The 24,919-nt window shown below is 43.6% G+C and overlaps 1 protein-coding gene across 1 annotated transcript in view; it reads right to left on the bottom strand.

Annotated features, from left to right (window-relative positions):
• The window catches only part of SLC1A3 (solute carrier family 1 member 3), a 103,718-nt gene that overhangs the window by 51,736 nt on the left and 27,063 nt on the right, over window positions 1–24,919 (bottom strand). The window contains exon 3 of the mRNA XM_019531967.1: window positions 24,566–24,703. Coding sequence (XP_019387512.1) covers window positions 24,566–24,703 — 138 coding nt within the window. The remainder of the gene's footprint in view (window positions 1–24,565; window positions 24,704–24,919) is intronic.

Genomic DNA, 24,919 nt, shown 5'->3' with positions numbered 1-24,919 from the left:
GATGATCTTCTCAGTCCCTTCCAACCCTAGAAGCTATGAAACTATGAAATTATTCATTTACTTAGGGGATGGTCTCAGTTTTGTTTTTTTTTTTTTTAATTGCCAATACTATGCCATATTCAGAGATTTTCTTTTAAGGAATTTACAAGTGATTTGCTCCATTCTTTATCTAGTTCCAATAACAAGAGCTTTCCAGCCTTTCACCGAAATTCTTTATCACAGACTGTAGTATAGCATAGAGCTACTTGGGTTAGAATCTAAAAGAATTTATTCAGCTACCCAGATCAGTTCATCTATAGCTACACATAGCTTTCTACTGGATGTTTAACCTGTTGAGAGGTAGGAGGAATTAGCCACCACTCAGCTGTGTACTAAGTGGTTAGACTCCTCCTTGGTATTCGTGCACTTTCAGAACATCTGACAAAGTAGGGTGTTGCTTATGAAAGCTTATGCCTTTCTGAATCAGTTAGTTTCTAAGGTGCTACCTTTACTTTGCTTCTGATTGCAGTGCAGTCAGCAGTATAGATGTACCCTCTATATAGGGTACCAGCACTGACGGCCCCTCCTCCCCCTCCCCCAGCCCTGCTCCTTGGAGGCAGCGGCGTGAGATGCTGGTGAAGATGGATGGATAGGACTGTAGTAATAATAGTAGTAATACTCATGTTCTATCCTTCCAAACCAGTAGCAACACTTTTAATTGTTTTATTTCTGTAGAATGAACCTTCATGCCTGTTTTATGACTGTATGTCATTATCTGCATTAAAAATCGCAAAACTGCAAAAAGATGAATTAGGATTCACAAAATAATGCAATGTTAGATTATATTTTAATCTTTTACAGATCCACATCCACAGCATTTATTGGTCTCCTGATTCGTTTCGGATTTGGAGATTCAGTCGAATCGGGCCGAATGAGTATTTTTTCAAATACAGGACAAGTTGACCATGTGGCCCCTTACTCCGCCAAGTTCAGCATGGGGGAAAAAAGCCCCTCCTCTTACATTTACATACAAGGACACCTCACTAAATACATAGCCTATCTTTGAAGAGCTGCTAAAGTAGACTTTGCTCAGTAATGGAAACCATCTATGAAGTTGATTAAATGCATCCAACACTGAGCATGACTATAAAATACATGGCCCATACTGGGTAATCATGTTGATGGGAACCTTTTCTTTTTTGGCCCCTGGAAAAATAAACAGATGGGTGTTGCCTCCACAGAGAACTGGAATTGGGCCTGGATTTACTGCCATACCAGGCTGGCACTGAGACTGCCAGAACCAGCCCTGACACCCTCTCCTTGGTGCTAGAGATGCTTGACCTTACCAAAAAGACTGAGATGGGAACCTTTTTTTTTTTTTTTTTTTTTATGGATAGGTAAGTACAGCCCATCTGAATAAGATCTACGGTACTGCCCATTGAATGCAGTCCCTCTCAATGCCAACTCTTTTTCATGTCATGGTGAGCCACTACATTGAATACATTTCAACTTCCTTTTCACTGTCACTGTGCAATGTGGCAAGGGGACCAAGCACTCCATGTTGGGGGAGAATTCCACCCCAAATGGTCTCAGCCCAAAGGGGACATCAGTTCAGGAAGGGCTGGTGAAGGGCTTAACTTACCTGCAGGTGCTCGAGCTGGGGAAACAGAGCAGAATGTAGCACAAACACACTGTTTTAAAAGTATGCACTCCCTCCGCATAGGAGGATGTGCAGGGAGTGAGGTATTAAAGTCACGCCCAGAGAGTCAGATGGCCTGGACAGTGGAGCTGGAAAGGGCAACCAGGAGAGCTCCACGACTTCAGCACACCAGGGGACTCGGCTGCTGAGCCAGCTAAAGATGGCACAGAGAGATCTCTTGTCCCTGGTGAGTCAAGAGCAGACTCCATAAGAGTCAGAGGGACTCCATAGGAGTCAATGCAGAAGCCCATGAACAGAGAACCCAGAGTGGTTCTCCCCTTCAAAGGTGGTGGCCACAAAAGGCAGAGATAGCGGTGGGACTTTATGCCTGGGCAAAGCAATTGTAGGGGATGTGCAAGTGAAAAACCCTGGCCAGCTCTGGGTGGAAGGTGCTGTAGGGGCAATGTTTTCCTTTGATTTTTGTTGGGCTTGTCTAGAGGCTAAATCCTCTTAAAGCCTGTGGAGCTGGATCACCCATACCTGCATTTGGCAGAGATTAGTAAAAAAGGCATTTATTTTAGCACAGCTCTGGTAAAGGATCAAATTAAGTTTTGCATTCCATTTTCCTATTAACCTGTGCTGAGAGCAGACTTTGATTTGATATTGGCACTGTCACTGCAAAATTAGTGGGACAGACTTTGCCCATCCAGAATGAGGACCCAGGACCAAGGTCCATTCTAATATTCCTTTTGAAAGGACACTTTAAAGTTCTGAACTGAGAGCTACTCGTGTTTAAACCAACATAACCCCATGCCCAGGTGTTACAACTCAGGGTCGTAACGCACCATTTCGACAACATCCTGGTTGGTGTGTTTGTTCTGTTTGTGTTTGGTCTGTTTTTTTCAGATTTGCTCCTCAGTTCCATGTGCTCAGGGAGAGCAGAGTCTGACAGTAAGGAGAGAGGGAACGGGTGGCAGAAGGAAGAAGTTGGGGGGCAGAGGGAAAAGGGCCTGATTTCCCTAGATTTATTTTCCGTGCTGTAGTAGTGGGAGGGGGACAAATTCAACCCAAACTTCTAAGAACTAGATTCTGTATGTGGAAAATTACATCAAATTTATACATTTTCCATACGTAGAATCTAATTATGGGGGGCATCTTATAATCAGGGCCATCTCATACTTGAGAAATCTGGTAAGATAAATTATAAGACAAAAATTATATTTAAAACAACTAAAAATATTTGAAGACTATCAACATATAGCAAGTGGCATGAACAAATCAGTGACTCTTTTAATAAAGACTTTTAATAAATACTTTTAATATGACTTGAACTGGGCTATCAAACATTCTCTATAAAATATAGGAAAGAATTGCTGCAACCTTTGGAATAAATCTATAATAAAAAGTGAAATGCATGATAAAGTCAGAGTAGTTTCACATGGCACAATATAGCTAACAACAGTGGCTCACTGCCTTATTCGCATTAGCATTTCCAACATTGTTGCCCCTAGCTGAGCTGTACTAATTGTAATGACATGATGGGAAACTTGAAGAAAAAAAATGTAGTATAGAGAAGAAAAGTATACTTGCAAAGTTCAACATCAGTATCAGACAGATAGCAAACAATCACTGGGTTGATTTTTGTTTATCTAGACAGGTAGAGAACATCCTGATTAACTTTCCTTCTCTCTTCTCCCCCCTTAAATTACTAACACATTTCCCATATATTTTTAATGGATAATGATCAAACAGGCTTAAATGAAAACTGTTTCTTATTTTGTGTTAGGATCTTCTAAGAATGTGCCATAGGAATACTGAAGAGCCTTATTACTTTAGTTGCAATTAGCTCATTACTTTTTGAATTGCACTTATACTTGAAGATTTTTTCATAATTTATTAACTATGGTAATATTGTTCAGAGAACTCATTACAAACATGTAGGGTTTGGGTTTCTTGTGAATGGGCTTTTGTTTTCATTTTTTTTCAGTTCAGTGTTTTAGTGACCCTTGAACTTAAGGTCACTAATGCAGTTAAAGCCTTACAAGATCAAAGACCTGCATTTTTGCTTTGACTTTTAATCGGCACCTCACATGCTTCTAGGAGGCAATAGAAAGTGATGCTATTTCCTGCCAAATTCATGAGAGTAGCTCTCAGCACTGCCTAGTCACACTATTTAGCTTGTTTCCAGGACTTTGGATTCTAATAGAGCTGAAAAATATGTTTTAGCATGCAAAATTCATGTGCAGCACAGTTGCCATGTGTGCAGCATCCTGTTACAGGTCAGGTTAAGGATCACAAGTTCTAGGAGGGTCTGAGATCAAGAAAAGTTGGTTATTGAGGAAAAGAAAAGAGAGGGTACTTTTAGAATAATATTATTATTGGATTCTGAAGTTATGTGTAACAGAAAGGCAGAGGCTTCACATATGTTGACATATGGAACACTTGCACATTAAAAGTAGTATTTAAACATCTGATCTTGACTTGGGGGTGGGGACAGATTCCCCCCCACCCCATCTGTCCCTTTAGCACCACTTGAGTGGCACAAGAGGACTAGATGGTGGCCATATTTGTTCAGTGTTTTAAGGGTTAAAATACCCTGCAGTTGTAAATATAAAATGAAGTAGATTACTGGAGTAAGAAAGCCATTCATTAGGTGAACTTTTGACCAAAACCTACTTTCCTCTGGCTCTGAAAAGGGACTCTTTTCATTGGAGAATCCTTGATGCTATCAGAGTATTTGAGTGTATGCAAGAAGTGGGTGGGTGAAATGGCCATAATAATGTAATTATTTAGTTTTGCTTTATTAATTGTGCTTCTTCAGCAGCGGGAAAATAAGAGTTGATGTGTTCTTTCTGCCCAATGCAGGCGTGCTCCTGTATTTTTTTTACTACCACCTGCTGCCCTGCAGAAATCTGTACTGATTAACTGCAACCCCAGTTATTTGTATTACAAGCTAAGGTCTTATGCTGCAACATTTACTCACATGTTTATAGTTAAGTATGTGTGTAAATGCTTTCAGAAGTGTAGCCTGGGATAGACCCTAAAATCAAATAAAAACACAAATTGAAATAGCATACAATAAATATCTCCTGTTTGTTATTTCAGAGCTGTGAAATACTCAGTGCTATTTGCATTATGCAAGTGTACAAAATCATGGGACATTCTTTTTCTCATCATTAGCATTTGGTGTGCCGTTCCTTTCACTGAACTTTTCCCAGGAGTTGTAGAGGCCTTACGTGGGTGCTGTTTCAGGCAAAATGAGTAACATATGGGACCTGATACTAGTAACAGAAGTTATTCTTACCCAACTTATTTAACTGAAAAATGACTACTGAAGTAAATGGAGTTAGGGTAATGCAAAGCTGGCATAAATGAAATCATAAACAATTGTGTTCATCCCACAGGAATTTTTCACAGTGTCTGACATGCATAAATTAGGACAGTGGGGGCCAACTTTTTTGGCAGATGTACTACAAATTTGCCCTGCAGCCTGCCTGAGTTACACTCATCTCCTTCCTGTGCTCAGTCTGCTGCTCTTCTTTCTGCTTCTTGCCCTGTGCTTCCTGCCCTATCTGCTGCTGTCCCCTCCCTGATCTGCAGCACACCACATGACAGAACTGCCCGTGCACCCTAGGTTGGCCACCCTGAATTAGGGCATAAAGATCTAAGCAGATGTAGTATCTATGATCTTACAATCATCAACAACCAAGTTAGGGAAAAGACTGGAAATCCTTTCACCTTCCAAAAACTTGCAAGGTTATCTGTACCAGCTTTGTAAAATTTATCACAGAGAAGCAGTTTGAGGAACAGCCAAGGCAAAAACTTTGTAGAGATGGAGAAAGAGATGCATTAAAGATAATATTTAAAGATTTTGCTAAATCCAGGAATTCCTAAGGTGTGGACCTGACCTACAGGGAGTAGCTTAAAAATCATAAGGTTTTTTCTTTTAAATGAAGTTCTCATTGTTTGTTTCCTGATATTTCTGAGCCAGTTATATATATTATGGTCACATTTTCAAGTTTACTTCACAACCCTGAAGTCTAGAAACTTATTTTTTTCTTACAAAATGTAAGAATCAAATACAAGCTTGAAACAAAATACAGAACAAAGAAGCAGGTAGATATTGCAATATAGACACAAAAGACCAGACTATATATATTTTTTAGCCACTTGATTCATTAAAAGTAACCAGCGAGCAGTAATAAAGACACTAGAAGCAATGGCATATTTTTAAAGAGAAAGGCCATAACAGTAAAGCTGGGCAGGAATTGGATTTTCCGTTTTGAAGAAAATACTGTAATTTTGAATCCTTTTTTTCCCAAAGTAGACTGAGGAAAAAACATGTCAGTTGAAGCATTTTGACAAAATTGAAGTTTTTTATCTTTCATATAAATGCAGTTTATATGAAAGCCAAATGATTATAAAAAAATCAATTCTGTCATATGCTGGGGGCCGTACCCATGGATACAGCAACTACTGTTATAGCTCTGCATTTTTCCTTTTTGGCTAAGTACAGACAGTCAAAAAGCCTGAGGCTGAATTGATTCAGTCTTTGCAGGTTAGTCTAAAGTGCAGGGATTGAACCGATAAGCAAATGAACGCACATTCACATTGATTCAGGAAATGCAGCCGCATGCCGGCAGCGGCTCAAACCAGAAGCCAGGGGCACTAGATCATGCCTGCCAACTACTGCCAAAGGGGAGGGAAGAGAGAAAGCCCTGCTAGAGTGTAGGGGGGTGGCCAGGCTCCAGCCTGTACTCTGCAGAAGAGGAAGATAGTGGCACTGAATTCATAAAAGCCTGAACAAGACTAATTCTGTCCGGGGGCACCAGACATGAAAGAGGACCTACCAGCAACTTAGGAGGCAGTGTGTGAGGGGCAGAAGGCAGAACCAGTGCGGCTCGTCAGCCGCCTGTTTATCAAGCTGCGGCCGGTTGGTGATGTCATCGCTGAACGCTGGCTGGCATGGATAAAAATGGCAGTGCACACCGTGGAGCCAGCCAGGGAAAGAGAGATCGCAGCCACCGGGGTCCCCGCAGCCAAGACAAGCTGGGACATGTGAGCAGAAGAACAGGAACAGCCAGAACAGGAGCCGGAGAGAAGAGGAGCATCCTGGCAATGCTGTAGAAAAGGCGGTGGAGGAACACCTGGATCGCCTTGCAAGATCGGCGGGAGGAACATCCGAAGAAGTCCGTGTCGGGAGAGAGAGACTGTGAGGAGCTCAGGAAGAGCTGCAGCGGGAGAGAGCATCACCGGTGGATCGGGAGGTGCCTTAGAGCAGTCAGTGAGCTGAGTGCCTAAGGGGATGTGGAAGCCAGGGTTCTGTTGAAGTGCTGGAAGGGAGTGGGGGGGGGGTAGTTAAAGGGGCAGTATGCCTGGTTTTGAGTTGAAGCTTCTTTCTCTTTTTTCTTGTGATTTTTGTTCTTCCCCAAGCTCTGGGGTATCTGAGGGCAATGAACCCACATAGTGGCTAGGTAATGCTGAGGGGGCTTGAGTAGGGTCTGGTCAATGGTCCCAGGAGTGAGATGCCGACCATCTTGAAATAGCTACGCAGGAGGCATGAGGCCAGGGTGTAGGGGTGGCAGAGCCCCATGAATAACTGCTGGGAGGAATCTCAGGTCTACGAGCACGCCTGATGAACGGCCCCGGACACTGAGGTCAACAAGTCATGGCAGGAGGGCACGGGGCTAAGGATTTGGGTGGAGGTCACCAGCTCAGACAGAGGCTTGAGCCCATGAGGCGAGTAACATCAATCACCTGAGCAAGAGCGGCATGAGAGCAACTGGTTGAGGCCCGGTGGTTACAAATTCTTTCTCTGAAAACTGTAAACTGAAGAGCTATAAATACAGCCTGGGCTGTGTATTTGCTTACTCTTCCTGTTGCCCCCAAAGTTTCTTGGATTTGCAGTCCACAATCAGAGCAGCAGGAGTGTCAGGGTGGCTCGTCACTTCCTTTTCCTGCTTCCAGGTGCCTCTGGGATTTGTACTCCACAGTTGCAGCCAGCACTGAGTTTTGGTGGGGCAGGGCAGCTCCATACTTGGGGGAAGGTGAATTTAACCCCCATCCCTGGCCCCAGACCCCAGCTGGGGTTTGCCTGTGGGGGGAGGGTGCAGTGAGCCAGCTAGTGAGCCAGCCCTCACTGCCCCAGCTAGGGAACAGAGGGATGGAGCCAGCCTTGCTCTCTGGAGCAGATAAAACAGCCTAGCCCAGTCTAGGGCTGAAAACCATGCTGGGATGCTGGGGGACTCTGAACCAGGAAGGGGTCTGGGACAGAAGCTTCATAAACCAGTTTGACCTGAATCAGTTAAGTCTGATGCTACATTCAACCAGGTTTATCTCAAACTGGTTTTGGGCATTTTGAAACTGTTTTATGTGCACTGAACTTGTATTCTGTTACAAGTTTAAACCAGTTTCCGAGCACTTAAATTGGTTTATATATACCTTCTGTCACTAGCCTTTGAGAACTAAAAGAAAATAAAACAAGTAGTTCAAATCATCAACTCCTAATTAAATAAAGCACAAAATTAAAAATGTCCGGGATAAATATCAGGAGGGAGAACCCAAAAGAGAGTGCTGCTCCACTTCTTATCAAACATTTGTCAGCTGCTATTTCTGAGTCCTGATGGCTTTCTGCTCACACAGCTATGTCTTCATTTCCAAACTATTCCTTCTGCAGTAATCTGTCGGGATTCAGCCATCTGGAACCTGTTTGCCAGTCCTTCAGGTTTTTATTATCACTGAGTTAGACAGCAGACATTACTTCTGTCAGGAGCATTCTGGATGTCTTCAAGAAAAGAGTTTATAGTTTTTTTTAAAGGTGCCTTCTGTTTCTCCTTTAGGAACAGTCTTCATGAGTAGATGTGACCTTTGTGTAGATAGGAGAGCTTGTCACCTTGACAGGTTGCCAGTCTTTTTGATGTGTGTTGAAGTCCTACCAGGTACTTACTACATATCTTTCACCAAGGTAGCTGAAAGCTTTTTTGTAGTATGTTGTTGAGAGAACCAGCACTAACTAATGTTAACATATGTGGTTCTTCCCTCTATTGTATTCTCTCCTCGTTTTTCCTCTCCCCATGTGAAAAACTGCACATTAATTTGGAACGTGCATATTTATCTTTTGTTTTAAATAGAAAGTAGATAAAATGTTAAAGAAGCACAAGTGGAATTTGGAAGGTCTGAGGTAATCTCAGGTCCTGCAAGCATTTATTTCTTCTCTTCTGTTTGGCTCCTGAAAAACCCTTGTTGTGCCTGTAGCAGGGCACTAAAGGGTGCCTGCTACTATAAGGCTGAGGCTGCCTGGCCAGTCTGCAGGGCTCTCCAGCTGCAGGTTGACAGGGTAACAGCCTAAGGAGGGAATAGGGAACCCCTGTAGGAGCCACATGACCAGCTGGTGGCAGGGTTTTGGCCTAGATAAGCTACAGGGGTGGGAGTCACCAAGAGGAAGCCTTGGTAGCCTCCAGAGAGCGAGAGCGAGCGCGAGAGCGAGCTCGAGCTCCTGTAAGTGGAAACAGTTGGAGAACTGATGCTGTCTGCTTTCTTCCCCAGTGCAGTAGGACCTACCAAGGAACCTGCCAGGTACTTAAGATAGAGACAATGCAGTCATAAAGGGGCAGCCTCTCATCTAAACTGAACATATTTATTCCATCAAAGGCATGGCATGAGAGAGAGGCAGGAAGACTACTCAGACAGGCAAGCAGGCTGTAGTAGTGGCCAGTCTTGCAAACCCTGCCTGCCACAGTGCTAGAGAGATGGAATTGCTGAAAAGGGACCCTGACCTCAAGTCTCATGGGGTCTCTTTTTTTAGAAGGTTCAGGGTACTGCATCTTGAATTTGACATTAAATTCTTTGGAGAAGCTGTTAACAAGTAAGATAGGTTTGATATCCTGTTGGTAACAAACATTGTTCCTGGCTGAGGCTTGCTCTCTTCCATTTTATACTATTTGCAGTTTCCTGGTAACTGGTGGTTTCATACTGAGAACCAAAGATTTTTTTTTTTTCTATTTACAATATGGGGTAAACTTTATGGTCAAACTTGTATGTTCTAGCTTTTTAGTATGTGATTCTTGTGTAATTCATAGCTAATTGTCTTTAACTCAAAAATCTTGTTGGATTTTGGCACTAAGATTTTCTTATGCTTCTACCTTAAAGATTCTGAATATGTAACTTCAGTAATGTTGTGAGGCATGTTCTGATATTGCTCAGTACTGGTATATCAACACTTCATTTGACTGTAACCAGCTTCTTGTCTTACAGGAGTAAGTAGAAGTGGAACAAATAGACAAGGGCTTGATACTGTTTGCTTGAACTCATGTAGCAAATAAAATTGGTAAAATGGTCTTGTGAATTCTTTATTAATGCATTTGGAATCCAGTGGGGTTAGCAAACTATGATTTAGAATATGTAATAAGTTGGTACTCAAAATGTCATGAAACAGCTCAATTTTAAAATATTGCACACTGCTGTACTAATAAGTCATCTTTCCAATGCAACTTTTTATGTGAATCCATGTTAAATTAAGTGGACAGTCAGTGGTTCTTTTGTATTATCTTGCTTATATTTATTGCAGACTTCTTATTTGGCTACATTTATTTATTTATTCATTATTTTTTGCTTGGGCAGAATAAGAAGTCAGGTTCTTATTCAAGAAAATCCTTACTTTCTTGCTTCTTAATACCTAGCTAGGCACTGTAAATCATGGTCAGTTGTTCTGAGTTCTTGTTATAAGATATAATTACAATGTCTTTATACATATCATCACATGAAATATCTACATCTTTGTTCTTGTTTCAGGTGCCACTGAAAATAAAATCTAGAATGACTCTTTCAAGCTGTTTTGTTTCAAGTCCTTATTCTGATTTTTAAGAATTTTATTTTGGAAATGGGTAGTACTTAAATCATGTTTACATTAGACCACTCTTCCTGCAGCTCCTTTCTTTTCACTGCTGAAGTCAAAGCAGACTTAGCAGTGCGCTATTTTCTGAAATCTAGTACATTTACAATTACAATTACATTTGTGTTTTACACAATAACTTCTGTATCTTGGCTTCCAGTGGGTTGTACTCAATTTCTACTTTGATTACTTTAATTCATTTTAAAAAAAAAAAAAATCAAATGCCTGCTTATCACCAAATCAGTTGCTAGTACTTTCTCAAAAGCTCCCTTACCCCACTGTATTTTAGGTTAGGTTAGTGTTTTTTATTTTAAATAATATGATACAAAGTATTGGAAAGAACAAGCTCATGTCATGTCAGTTTGAGGAATGGCTTGAGTTTCTTTGTTAACTCCAGTATATTTAATTGTTGAGGCTTCTTAGAGCATTTTTGGGATTCACAGAAGTTCTTGTCTTGCTGTTCTGCACTCATTGTCAAACAACAGCCTGAGTAGATATTTTAGTTGTGATGAGCTAAGGCCATCTTGGAATTTACAGAACACAAGTCAGTTGTGCTGAGTACTCCCACGCAATATGTAGCATTGCACAAATTGAGAGGTGCATGTTAGGGTTTACAGTTTTTGCCGAATTATTAGTGGAGGAGGCTGACTGTGGTAGACTGTCTGTCTAAATAGCTATTACAAATCCTAAATTCTTACACTAATTTCTCCCCCATAGATTCCTTCTTCTGACTATTTCCATTGAGATTTAAAAAAAAATTTCCAGGCAGTCAGCCTAGCAACTCAGTGTACATGACTATTTTGTAGATGTTAGCACTGATTATAAGCTCCAACCTCATGCATGTGCTACTCTGGGGGGGAGCGGGGGGAAGGGGATAAGGAAAAGTTCACTGAATATGGACCCAAGCCTAGCAATCCTTCTTTGCATGATTCCTTACTCCTACAAGTATCTTATTTAACTGAAGATTGGTCTTTACAAATTAAATGACTTCTATGGCTAAATGTACTGATGGATTCAGGTTTTGGCTCATACAAATGGCATTTTCTTGTGTGTGTAAACAAACACTTGGGCATTCATACTAGGTCTAGTTAAGCAAGTTGCATGACTAATACCTGTTTGTGCATGCAAGCTAACATGCATAATATGTGAACACACGCAGTGGAAGTCAACATACAACTTTGTTGTTCCAGTAGGGAAGTACTTGTAACCAACTGGTACTGCAATTCTATACAGTGAAAAACGTTAAAATATGTTAAAAACACTTTGTTTCTCTTTTTTTTTTTTTTTTAAAAAAGCTTTTTAAGTAACAGTGCTGCATATAGTTAATTTAAAATATACTAACTGGGCATGTTCTTAAGATGAGTCTTTCATGCTCATATCTGTATTGTGCTCTTTGGACCTCATCCAAGGCCATTGAGATCAATGTAAAGCCTCTCCCTGTCTTCAGGGCTTTTTGTTTAAGATCTGAATAATTCTTTTAAGTATGGAATGGATCTGTTACTTGAAATCAGAATGTGACTCATGGAGAATAGTTTTGTGCTCTCACTTTCTGCTGAAAGAGTTTTAGCGTTAACATTTATAGGCTTTGAGGAAGGGCATATATTAAAGAGGAGAAGAATGGCACTAGGGATGACACTAGAATAAGGTTTCCAAATGAGAGAGAGACAGAAGATGACAATGTGAAAAATAAGGCAAGATTTTGTTTTTTGGAAGAATAGCTTCAGTAAGGGTTACTAGACAGGAGACAAAATGGTGTTTGTCCTGTCTAACCCAGCAGGCAAAAAAATTAAATTTATTATATATTCATCATATGATTATCATTTGTAATTTAATTTTTGCCTGATGAGTGAGTTAAATGGTATGAATCTTAGTGCATATATAAGATTCAGGTGTTCAGAATATGTTCTGACCAGATATTGATCAGAGCAAATGTTGCAGGAGACTTTACATTTCGGGTGTTTTGATGCATTGGGAATTTTCACCTGGCTGGTTATTCAGCAGCATAGGACAAAAAGACTATGACAAGTCAGAATCTGACCCAGTGGGCGCATCTACACATGCACTTTACTGAGGAGTTGACTAGATCTGCAGTAAAGCAGCATTATCTGCATGTGCTCTGGTATTAGGGCACAGTAAACTAATTAACTCCACTGTAGGATAGCACTGTTACGGACAGTACTATCTTATTGTGGAGTGCTGAAATGCAGGTAAATTGCACCCAGTCAGCTCAGCCAGATGGGGGCCTGCTCTGCCCCAGCTCAAATTGCTGCTGTCCCAGGTGCATGTGTAGATTCTGCATCTGGGAGCAGTTCACTGTGGCTCAAAGTGCTTTGGAGTTTATCGCACTGCATTAATTGCACATGTAGATCCACCTAGTATGAATTTTGGAATCCATGAAATTATGCAGTTTTGTTTTTGTCCTCCCTGAATGGGCCGTATTTATAGATCACAAAACCATAGTAATTTCAGAGTTACTTTTTTCAGTAAAATTGGCACATATTCCACATAGTGTAGCCAAAGTAAAAACTGACAGATAAACGCTTTCACTTCTTTCACATTTACTATTTTATTTCTCAGATGACTACACACAGATTCTTGAAATTAGACTTTTAAAGGGCATAAAAAGAAATGGGTGAGAAATCTGCAGACCAGATTTAATCAGTGTCATGTCCTATTGTACAAGCAAAATATTATTCTGAAGCTTCTTAGTTTTTCATATTTGCACTGTGTAAGCTGGAGCAGGAATACCCTCCCCACTTACCCTGAGACATAAAAAGTCAAGAGAGAGTGCTGCTTCCTTGCTTCTAGTTCTCCCCTCAGGACATAAATTGTTGCACATACAATATGTAGAAACCTTAGTCTCCTCTAGTAGCACATGTGGAATAGACTTCACTACAGTGTAACTCCTTTCTCCACTAGAATGGGAAGTGACTTCTGCAAGAGACATGTTTCCAGATAGAAGACTGTCAGAGCTACATAAAGAGTTAACAATTCATGCATGATGGCTCTTGTCTCCACACACACTACTGCAAGAGATTTGCCACCTCTATTGCTTAAGGAAATACCAAGAATACTCTATGAATACTCTGGAACAGGGGTTGGCAGCCCCCAGCACATGTGCCATTTGTAGCACATGGAGACACTTTTCCTGACATGCCGGGAAGCACACAAAGAAATTGTTTATTTTATTTTATTTTTTAAGTTGCTGCTCCGGGCTCTCCCTTGCAGCCACAAGTCCCAGCACTACGGCAAGCACCAGGGTGGCGCCAGAAGAACGCAGGCAGGGATGCTGTCTGTGCTCTATTGCCCCCACCCCGTGCTCCCAGGCTGCACCCTCCAGCCTGGCTGGCCCCTGAAGGGAGCTGCCCAGGCAGGCAGACACCCTGTCCCACCTGGGGCAGCAGTGAGGTGCCGAGTACTGGGGCTGGGTGGTCAGAACAGGGTCAGGGCAGTGTTGGGGGGAGGCACCGTGGGCAAGCCAGCCCAGCTGGGTCCTTAGAAAGGTGGGGGCTGGGTGGGAAGTGGGGGCTGTCCTGGAGCTCTGCAGACTTGAGCTGTGGTGGGTGGGCAGGCGGGGATGCCTAGGGGCACCTGTGGTGCAGCCTGGCTCGACCCTTGCAGCTCTGCAGGGATGGGCCACAGCCACCTTGCACACATGAGGATGCTGCCTGGCCAGGGCAGGACACTGGGCTTGGGGGGCTTTCCTCTCTAGGATCAGCCTCCCTGTATGCTGGGCACAGCACAAGCAGGGCAGAGCCATCCCCGGTGCAGGGGCCTGGCCACAGGAGCCCCCTGGAGCTGGTGAACAGCCACTGTAGCTGCCTCAGCCTGTCCGGGCCCCAGCCTTGCCTGCTCACAGCTCCCCTTAAGGGGCCAGGGCTGGGGCAGGCACTGGACAGAGCCGCTGCACTGCAGGCCCCTGGCTGGCTCGGACCTGAGCACCAGCTCAGAGCCTGGGGAGCAGCCTGCGGCTGCAGCTCCCACTTGCAATATACCTGGCTGGCATAGAGATTAAGCAGGAAGCTCCCTGAGCCCAGGGTCCTGCAGCATCCCTTTGTGGGCAGGTTGGCTGTGCCCCATTCCCTCATCACAACATGCTTAACAAGAACAAAAAAAAATCACAAGTACAAGGCAGTACATGAAGTTTTATTTATTGTCATCATGTTTTGAATTTTTAGAAAGTCTGGTATTTACTGTAAACCCCCCCCCCCCAAAACAACAAAACAAAAAGCAACATTAATGATTATTAATTGTATTAAATATGCAGTGCATCCTGCCATATACCCCCTCCACCCCAGTTTTTTGTTTTTGTGGCATGCTGGCACTCTAGCACCTTACAAGGTAGACATTGTGGTTTTTTGGGCACTTGGCCAAAAAGCATTGCCTACCCCTGCTCTAGAAGTTGAACATCAAGTTGACTCTAGGAATATTCTAAAAAGTGAACATCATAGAATTTTCTGCCCCTTCTAGCTCTCATGGGTATTACAAATTAGGATGGGGAAATCTGAACTCTCAGGTTTGACTGCCTGCCAGTTGTCATGACATGGGCTAGAAGAGGACATTATGTTTATGAAATTGTGACCCATGTATTAGAGGACACATGATCAATAGGACTTGCTGGATTCTCACCTAACTACACATTATGGACATATTCATTGCCCAGTGTCAAATCCTGAGGGCAGGTATCAAAACTAAAATTATCACAAATGAAACTGTCAGGTGATGGCTTCTTTCTAGAATAATGTACTAATTTAATTTGTCTAAAGACAAGTCAAATCCATTTTTGTGCCTGAATATTAATGTTAGAATAGATTTTTGAGTCATCACTAGCTCCAAGCACTCAGTAGGTGACCTTCAAGTAATGTGTTGCACACTATCTATCTTCTTGCTGATCTTTTACTACAAATCCTTTCATTCCTTCCATAATTACTTGCTTACGGTTTTTTCACCTTTACATCTAGCATGACCTATGTATATATACCCTTATCTGTTGATTTCTGACAACTGGGTTTCCTTTACTCCAATAATATCTCTGACACTCTCTTCTGTCTGGGGACATGCAGTAGTCTTTTATCTTACAGGCTTAAGTGTTCTTTTTGTCACCAAACCTTTTTACCTCCAGGCAACAGAGGAAAAGGAGAGGGGAGAAGACTCCTTCCAGGAGCTGAACTCTTGAGACTCACAAGGGAAAGAGGATGCAGTGGAAAGCTCAAAAGGGACCCAAGAATGGAGGCCAGGAGCAGATAAGAAGCTGGGAAGGGCTGCAAAGCAGGAGAAGCCAGGCAGTCCATTAAGCTAAGTAGGAACACCTGGACAGCTCCCTCTCCCTTCGGGCTATGGCCAGGTGCCAAATGAAGGCATGGTTTAGGGATGCAAGCCTGGGCTCAGAGCTAGGAGGGGAGGAAAGTTCTAGCCTGGAGGTGGTGGCCAAACAGAGGGGAATAATCACTTCCCTTGATCTGCTGGCAGTACTTCTTCTAGTGCAGCTCAATACACTGTTAGCCTTCTTCACAACAAGGGCACACAGTTGGCCCATACCTAGCTTATTCCCCATTATAACACCCAGGTCCCTTTTCTGTAGAGCTGCTGTTTAGCCAGTCAGTCGCTAGCCTTTAACAATGTATGGGGTTGTTCTCTCTTAAGTGCAGAACTTTGCACTTGTCCTTATTGAGCCTCATTAGATTTATTTTGGTCCAGTCCTCCAATTTGTCTAGGTCTCTCTGAATCCTATCACTACCTTCCAGCGTAACTACTCCATCCAGTTTGCACTTGCTGAGTAATCTGCAACTTGCACTCCATCCCATATTCCAGATCACTGATGAAGACACTGAAAAAAAGCAGCCCTAGGACTTACCCCTGAGGCACTCTACTTGATACCAGCTAGACATTGAGCCATTTATTAGTACCCTTTGATCCTGATGATCCAGCCACTTTTCCATCCACCTTACAGTCCATTTATCCAACCCTTACTTCCTTAGCTTGCTGGTGAGAGAGAATGTTGTGCTGTATCAAAAACCTTGCTAAAATCAAGGTATATTATGTCCACTACTTTCTCTGCATCCACAGAGCCAGTCCTCTCATCACAGAAGGCAATCAGGTTGGTCAGGCATGACTTGACCCTGGTGATTCCATGCTGACTGTTCCTGATCACTTTCTTCTCCTCCAAGTGCTTAGAAATGGTCCTTGACCTGCTCCATGATTTTTCTAGGGACTGAGATGAGGCTGACTGATCTAGTTTCCTGGATCCTCCTTCCTTCCTGTCATGAAGATGGGTGCTATATTGGCTCTCTTCAAATAATCTGGAACCTCTTCCAATCACTGCAGTTTTTAAAGATAATGGCTAGCAGCTCTGCAATCACATCAACCAACTCCCTCAGCACCATTGATTAACTGATTTGATCACCATGCTGATGATTGTGTTGTGTTTAACCACTCAATTGAAGAACTCCTGGTCATTTTTGATTGTTTCTGTGAAGCATATGAAATGGTTGGACCTACTATCAGGTTCATAAAATCAAAATATCTTACCAACCCACCACAAACTCACCAGCTGCTCCTCTACATATTACAATTAGTGGGCAATCTTTGGAGAACATTGAGCATTTTCCACACCTGCTTAGCCAACTTTACCAAAAAGTAAAGGTAGATGACAATAGTCAACATCAGATAAAATCTGCTAAAGCTGTCTTTGGATGCCTCTGAAATTTTGAGTCTTCTATGATCATGACATTAAGGCCCAAATCAAATTTCTTTTTCCCAATCTGTTGTCATCCCTACTCTGTTGAGTAGGTATGAAACTTGGACGAGATGTTGGAAACACCCAAAGGCTTTGGAAGGTTACTACCAGCAATATTTTTGGGAAAATTCTCGATATCAGTTGGAAGGACAGAAGAACAAACAGCAGTTCTGGCTCAAGCAAGCACCACCAGCATTGAAGCCATGTTTATACCATACCAGCACCATTAGACAAAACATGTCATAAGGATGCCTGACAACCAGCTCTCAAAAAAGGTCCTATGCTCCCAACTTACTGATGCCCACTTCTACAGCGATGACCAAAAAAAGAAATTCAAGGATATCTTGAAGGCTAGTCTGAAGAAATGTGATTTTAATATCAATACCTGCGAGACTCAAGCACTGAATTATCCCTGATGGTGCTGTGATGTAATGCAAGGCACTGATCATTTCGAGCAAACTTGCCTTACTAAGGAGGTGGATAGACAAGAGAGACAAGGGAAAGAGCTGAGAACAGACAGTTCCAGGAGGAAGGCACATATCCTGGTGATATTTCCCATGTGTGTAGTCAAATATGCAGATCTCAGGCTGGCCTCCTTGGTCATCTATGAACTCACCAGTGACTTCTCTATTTACTAGGAGACTCTCATTCTTGTATCAAGGGACTGCCACCACTGCTGAGGGGCCTATTTCTTAATTAATGTTTCTTTTCATTTCAGTAACTTTGTTGCTAATAATAGCAATAATTTGAAGAGACATTATCATTTAGTGGATAGAGCACTGGAATGAGACTCGGGAGATTCATATTGTTTTCCCAGCTGTGCCACTGACCTTCTAGGAAACCATAAGAAACTCATTTAATCTCTCTGTAACTTTTTTCCTTCATTCCCCACTTGTCTCGGGCAAGACTATCTTTTAGTTTTTGCCTATGTGACATAGTGGGTTTCAGGTTTTAATTGGGTCTATTCATCCAATTATAATATGTAAAATAAATAAGTGCAGTGAAAGTGGAGTTAGAGGTACTGTCCTGCATTTCAGTTGGGCAGTATGCTTGAGTTTCAAAGGACAATTCAAAAAGCCCCTGTCCAGCAGCCTCATTTTAAGTGCCTTCATTTTGGACTGCAGAGCTCCTTATGTGTCTATGCTGGGGCCCCAGTGCACGTGCAGAAGCAGTTGAGGTAGAGAGCCGAAGGGCATCATCGTGGCTAATTCCTGCTTAACCTCTACTGTGATTCAGATTGTCCCAAAATTCAGGGTGGATAAAAGCTATAACTCAGCAGGATGCTGAAAACTGGTTGTTGTTACCTACCTTTTGCCCAACATCCTAGTGGTTTGGGCACTTACCCAGAACATTAGAGATATAGAATAGGGTAGGTGATAGCAAGACCACTGGATAGCCAAAAGTGCAAAAGCAAGACTAGCTTACCTCTGTAGCCAGTAGGGCTGTGTGAAGCTTTGGCCCCTGATTCAATTCAGTGGAGATTTGACCTGATTTGGTGGCCGAATCTCCAAATCTGAATCGAATCAGAGGACCCTTTAATCTCTCCGAATTGAATCGGAACCCTCCAAAAAGATTAGGAGATTCAGACATAGTCACAGCTTTAAATGCTTTTTCTACATACTTCTAGGTAGCAGGAGCTCATAAATGCTGCAATGGTGGGACGCATGGAGTGTCCCACAGAAGCACGGAGGGCACCCCAGTGTACACAGCACTTCTGGGTCCACCGGAGAGTGTGCAGGGCTCCCCCCTGTTGCCCCCAGGCTCAATGACTGGTGCCTCCTGGGTCTGGGGGGCACCTGGGGTCCCTCTGCGGCTGAACACCAAGCCGGGGAGGCATGGGTGGCCCCCCCCAACGTGCTCCCTGGCAGACCCAGAAGTGTACTGGAAGTACTTCTGGTTCACTTCTAGGTTCACCACTGAGCACGTGGAGGGCCACCCACCCAATCCTGTGGGACGGTCCATGTGCCCCAGCATTTCAGCAATCACGAGCTGTGCCTATTACCTTAAGGTATGTAGAAAAAACTTTTAAAGCTGTGTCTATGTCCAAATCACTGATTCTCTGAATCGGCATTGAATCTTCAGATTCAGATTCGGCCGAATCAAATCGGGGACGGTAATCCGAATCAATTAATCGAATCACTGCCCCTGATTCAGGCCAAATCCGAATCGAATACGGCCTGCTTCACACACCCCTAGTAGCCAGTAGTTGGGGCAATCTGCTGAGGATAAGGAGGCCTGGATTCTGGTTCTGGCTGCCAGGGTTATTTTTTGTTTTCCAGTCAGTGCCTTTTAATTGTTCCACATCAAACAGTGCTAGGAATAGAGACCTAAACCCAAATTTCCCTCCCCCATGACAGTACCATAACCTACAGAGGCAGATTGCCTCTTTATTGCTTTCTTTGTTGATGTCCCTATGACTCTTATATTCCTGGCTGTCCTGGTGGTCCAGCTTCAACAGTAGGAATTGAAAGTGCTTACACCTCTACTGCACAGCCTGATAGCAAAGGCATCCTCCCAGTACATAGGAGATAGATAAGGTAGATCATCTCCTTAGATCTCTTCTAACCTGACTGTAGCAGGGCACTAGGGTGCCTGCTACTGGCATTGGTAATAGGGCTTGGCTGCCAATCAGCAGGGCAGCACAGCTGAAGGTTGCTCAAGCAACAGATTGGGTCAGCTGACTGAAAGGGGGCAGGGCCTGGCCTTTATAACCAGATAGGCTGAGGCCAGAAGGCAGTTCCCCTCGGACAGGCTGAGAAGCAGGAGCTCTGCCATAGAGCAGAGCCAGGCAGGGTTGCCCAAGTGCTTGAGCGTCTGCGTGTTGAGATGAGATGAGATGAGATGGAGAGACCTCTGACAGGGAGGCTTGACAGAGAGCCAGGGTGGCACAGAATGTTATAGCCGGTAGGCTGATTTTGGGTTACTGCTGGTTGGTATGGCTTTGAGTTTGGTTTTGATGGTGATTGTGTAATACTGGAGGACTGGGTGAGGCTGTAGGGGAAGGAAGAAGCCTCAGGGGAGCACCCCAGCAGAACAGGGGGGTTCCTGGTGGTGCAGAGGGCGCTGTGTTTTGGGGTGTGCCCAGGGAGGGCACAGCGATTGGTGCCAGAGCTGGCACTGTGGATGAGGCACGGCGTTTTGGGGTGTCCTGACCCCAGCCCCAGTGGGGTGACCTCAGGAGGAATTAGGGGGTGTGCCAACCCCAGCCCAGTGGGGGGACTATCGGGACTAAAGCCCAGTGGGGTATATGACCCAGAAGAAGGGTCAGGGGGCAGGGCCAGGCACAGCTACTGGCCACCTGAGCCCCAAGTACAGGAAGCGCGTGAGCGTAGGCCCCAGTGAGGGCAGGGGAGCGCGAGAAGCGCGAGCGTAGGCCATAGAGCGGCCGTGAATACAGGAATAGGGAGCCCAGGTAGGGCAGACAAAGTTTAAAGGCCCCAGAAGGGCGGGCGTGCGATTAGAAGCCCGGGGAAGGGCGGGCGTGCGATTAGAAGCTTGGGGGGGACACGCATATCAGAGAGGCCCCGGAGAGGGGGCGCATATCAGAGAGGCCCCGGAGAGGGGGCGCATATCAGAGAGGCCCCGGAGAGGGGGCGCATAAGATTAGAGCGTCCGGTGAGGACGAGGATACAGGAGAAGTCCCAGACAAGGGCGAGTCGATTGGGGAAGCCCCTGAAAGGGGCGAGGGCAAGTCTAAAGAGCCCGGAGAGGGCAGAGCATGCGAGCAAGAGCCCGGAGAGGGCAGGGCGCGTGGGTAAAGGCCCGGAGAGGGCATGCACATCAGAAATCAGAGAGGCCCCGGAGAGGGTGCGTATACCGGAGAGGGTGCGTACACAGAGACATGAGAACATCCAGAACACCGGCGAGGCTTGGTGGTATTGGGGACAGAAGGAGCCACGTGATGCCCTAGGGTGGGTGCACCAAGAGATATCCATATAGGGCAGGAGCACCAGGTCCGAGAAGCCCAGGAAAGGCAGTCTCCCATTAATATTACATTCCCAGCAAAGACATGGGAGGCAAGATGAAGGTGCTGAAAGGGCAACTTGGCACGGTAGGGGCGCAGGAGAGATCATGGCCTCTCCTGGGCCCCGTCCTGTGACACTGACATTTCAATAATTTTTGGCATATATAACAGAAGTAGGAAGACCTGGAGGCAGTCAAAGCAACAGTTTCCAAAATACCAGTTGTCAACTTGCCATCAAGTTACAATAACCAAATATTTATATCCTGATTTGTCATGATTTCTTCTTGTCCAGTGTTTTTTCACGTCATGAAAACACAAAGTTGTATGCTTCATTCTGTTTTAATATATTTTTCTATGCTGTGACTGTTTGAGAGAGAGATTAGTTCAAGAAGGAAGCAATATTTAAACAATTCCCATCTGTTCTGGTGGTTTCTAGGCTAGTAGGTCACCACACACATTTCATGGGACTGTGGACATGTGAATATTTTGATCACACATGTATAACATTACATTCTGGAGACAATCTCCTAAGACTACAAAAAGCAAAGGAATTTATTCAGGTTAACATCAGATTATTAACACCACCAAGGAAATGCATCGCTACGTTTTGACTCGCCGGATAAAATCTTATATCTGCAATGTGGCCAAACAACATACAGGAAATAAGAAGCATGGTACCCAATGCTACTCTCTTTTGACTTTAGTGGAGTTATTCTATGTTTGCATCTGCAAATGGAGGATAGATTTTGGCCTATAGAATGGACTCTAGCTTTGCTTAGATGATGTTCCCAAGACTGCTTTGAGAAACACTGAGCTTCTTACCAATATGTTGCCAGCAACATGCAAAACAAATAAAAACATCAATGACTTCAATTTAAAATTACACTGCACTATAACTAAAAGAATAGCCTGTCATTTATAAACACAGACTACTTACCTGGGTATAACAGTTTTGTCCCCTAAAGCCCCCACAGATCTATGTGTTATAGAATTACACCAACAATTTACAAAACTGTGATTTAGATAAAAATTTTGCATTAAATACAATCTTCTGGATGCAGTATTTCCTATGCATACCAATACCACATACAAAGTCTATATTCCCACAGTAACTGTTATGTATTTAACAACATTTCTTCAGAGGAAAAAATGGAAAGTTTTGCCTTTCCTCACACTGAGGTCTGTGATACATTCAGACATTGTGATAATAGGGACTAGATAGACAGATTTCCCTTTTAGCCAGCTCTTTCAAATATGGTGGTATTAATGTTGTTCCTGAAAAACAGGGGACTAAACAGGATTATAGAGGCTAGCAGAGCTTGGAAGTAAAAAGTCAACAAAAATAGTGAGTTGGTGAAATGATGTTCTTTAAGGAGGCTCAGAGCTGAGAATCCGGTTATGATTTCTGTTTCCACAAAAACTCCTGCTCAGGCTGTGGAGCATGTCTTGGTCTGTGGCGAGTGCTGAATATCTTATCCTACTTCTCTGTTCATACATTTGAATGCAAAGAAGTTTATATCACTGTCTGGGATTTTCTTCCAAGTTTCTTGTTTTACTGTTCTAGCCCCAGCTTCTCTCTTCTTCTCCCCCTCATACACTTAGTAGAAATATAAGGATTGAGAGGGATTTTCTCCTGCAGAGATTCATCCAAGTCCTCCAGGCAGCTGTGCGCTGAAGCCAAGGAAACTCTTTTTACTTTCTGCATTTAGAAATACCTTCCCCAGCTGTGCCCAGCCAGCTTGGAGCCTCTGGGGCAGGGAAAGAGAAAAGGAGGGATCAGATGTGAGCTCAGAGGTTGAGAAACACACTAGCAGAGGACAGTTTGTGGAGGAGCAGGAAAAAGGTATCTAAGCAAGAACAGCCTGGAGCAGTATTCCCACTTGCTGATTCATAGGTCAGTGTCTAGTTTCAGTCTGGATCTAGCTTGACATCTGCTTAAGCTATGCACATAGAAACAAACTCATATACCTCACTGAAGTAAGTCAAAGGAAATAGTACTGTAGCTGCCCATGCTTTTGGAATCTTGTATTTCATTCACTGCTAATATACAGTCTGTAGGATGTAGTCTCTAACACCTAGTAAGGTGGGGACCTGTGCTGCTTTGCTGCGATAAAAGTGAATCTAAACAGTGAAAATTGGAGAAACAGTGGGAAAGAGGGCAGCTGAATATTTTGGCTTTTGTAGCAATAAAGATACATCGGGGTGTTCAACTCCTGGCCTGTGGGCCAGATCTGGCTCCTGGTACCCTGGCATCTGACTCACTGGCCTCCTCATGGGTCCATTGGGAGCCTTGCAGGCTGTGGCCCTGCAGGCTAGATTGGATGCGAAGGGTGGCATGTGGCCTAATCCTGGCACCCAGGGCTGAATGGGGAGCAGTACAGGGCCCCAAGGCCCCAATTCTAGCATGTGGATCCAGGCAGAGGTGGTACAGGACCCTGATCCCAGCATGAGCAGCTAGGCAAAGATGAAACAGGTCTCAAATCCTAGGATGTGGGGCTGGGCAGTGGTGATCCTGACACCCAGTGGCCAACTGAGGGCATGAAGAGCCTGATGCAGACATATGGGCCTTATGCTGGTGTGCAGGATCCAATGTGGCCTGTGCCATCCATCTGGTTTGGGCCAAATGATTGAGCACCAATGGTTTAGGTCATAGGTCTGAGTCAAGGCAGTCGTGGTGTAACTGAGGGAAATTAAATTTTAGATAGGCTGAGTGCTATCTTCCTACCCTACCAATATGCTGTAAGGCTTTAATTTTATCAAGAAATCTGAAAACCTACTAGAAAGTTACTAGGGAAAGAAGGGAAATGATAGAACCAGCATGATTAATACCAGGAACAGGTTAATAAAAATACCTAAGACTTAACAGAGCTGCCAACTGGGAAGAAAAGGCTCCACAAGTAATAGGATGGAGTCTAAACTGGAGTCTTTTTGCCCAAGTGATACACACTTTCTGTGTGGCCTCCAACTGTTCACTGAAAAGACAAGAGCAGAGAGGTCTGTGACAGGTCTTTGTCTAGGCTCAGTAGCTTCTCTCTCCAGCGGGGCTTGGAACAGGGATGAATGTAAACTATTCTATTGAGATTTCTAACTTTTGCTATTGTGGCAGATGGTATCAGTGTGAGGCATAAAGGCAAAGACGTGGGGTACAAACACAACTTTATAACAGTTTATATTGTTTTTGTAATACTATTTGTAAAACTGTAATATTAGCAAAGTTCACATTGAAGATTAGTACCGTTTTGTTGCATGGTTTCAGAATGCCATGTTTTTCTACGTTGTAAAGTGCATAGATATTGTATGACTTGGCATTTATGTTTTAAACGATGAGAAGAAAAACTTTAAAATAAGTTGATTTACCTGTAACTAAGCTGGATACGATAAGGGGAAGGACCAGCATTTGCAGCATTCTCATCAATAGTTCTCCTGGAAAGGCAAAGTATTTGACTTCCCGGTAACTCATGTTGTATGGTCGGAGGCAGAATCCAAGGATTATACCTGAGGGAAACAGAAATATGGCTCACTCATTGGCAGTCGTAACATCATACAAACATAAATGTTTGTGTAGCAGTTGCTGTTTTAAAATTTGCTTCTAATATAAAGTATTTATTACTGACCAGACTCCAGGATTCCTACCTACCTGGAAATCATCTTACTCCAAGAACAGGCCTATTAAGGTAAACAATGTATTACTTTTCAACATGGGTAAGGCAT

Source organism: Crocodylus porosus, unplaced genomic scaffold, assembly GCF_001723895.1.
Source record: "Crocodylus porosus isolate Cpor-Errol unplaced genomic scaffold, CroPor_comp1, whole genome shotgun sequence".
NCBI lineage: Eukaryota > Metazoa > Chordata > Crocodylia > Crocodylidae > Crocodylus > Crocodylus porosus.
The sequence above is the reverse complement of the archived record's forward strand: the minus strand, read 5'-3'. Positions and strand labels throughout refer to the sequence as shown.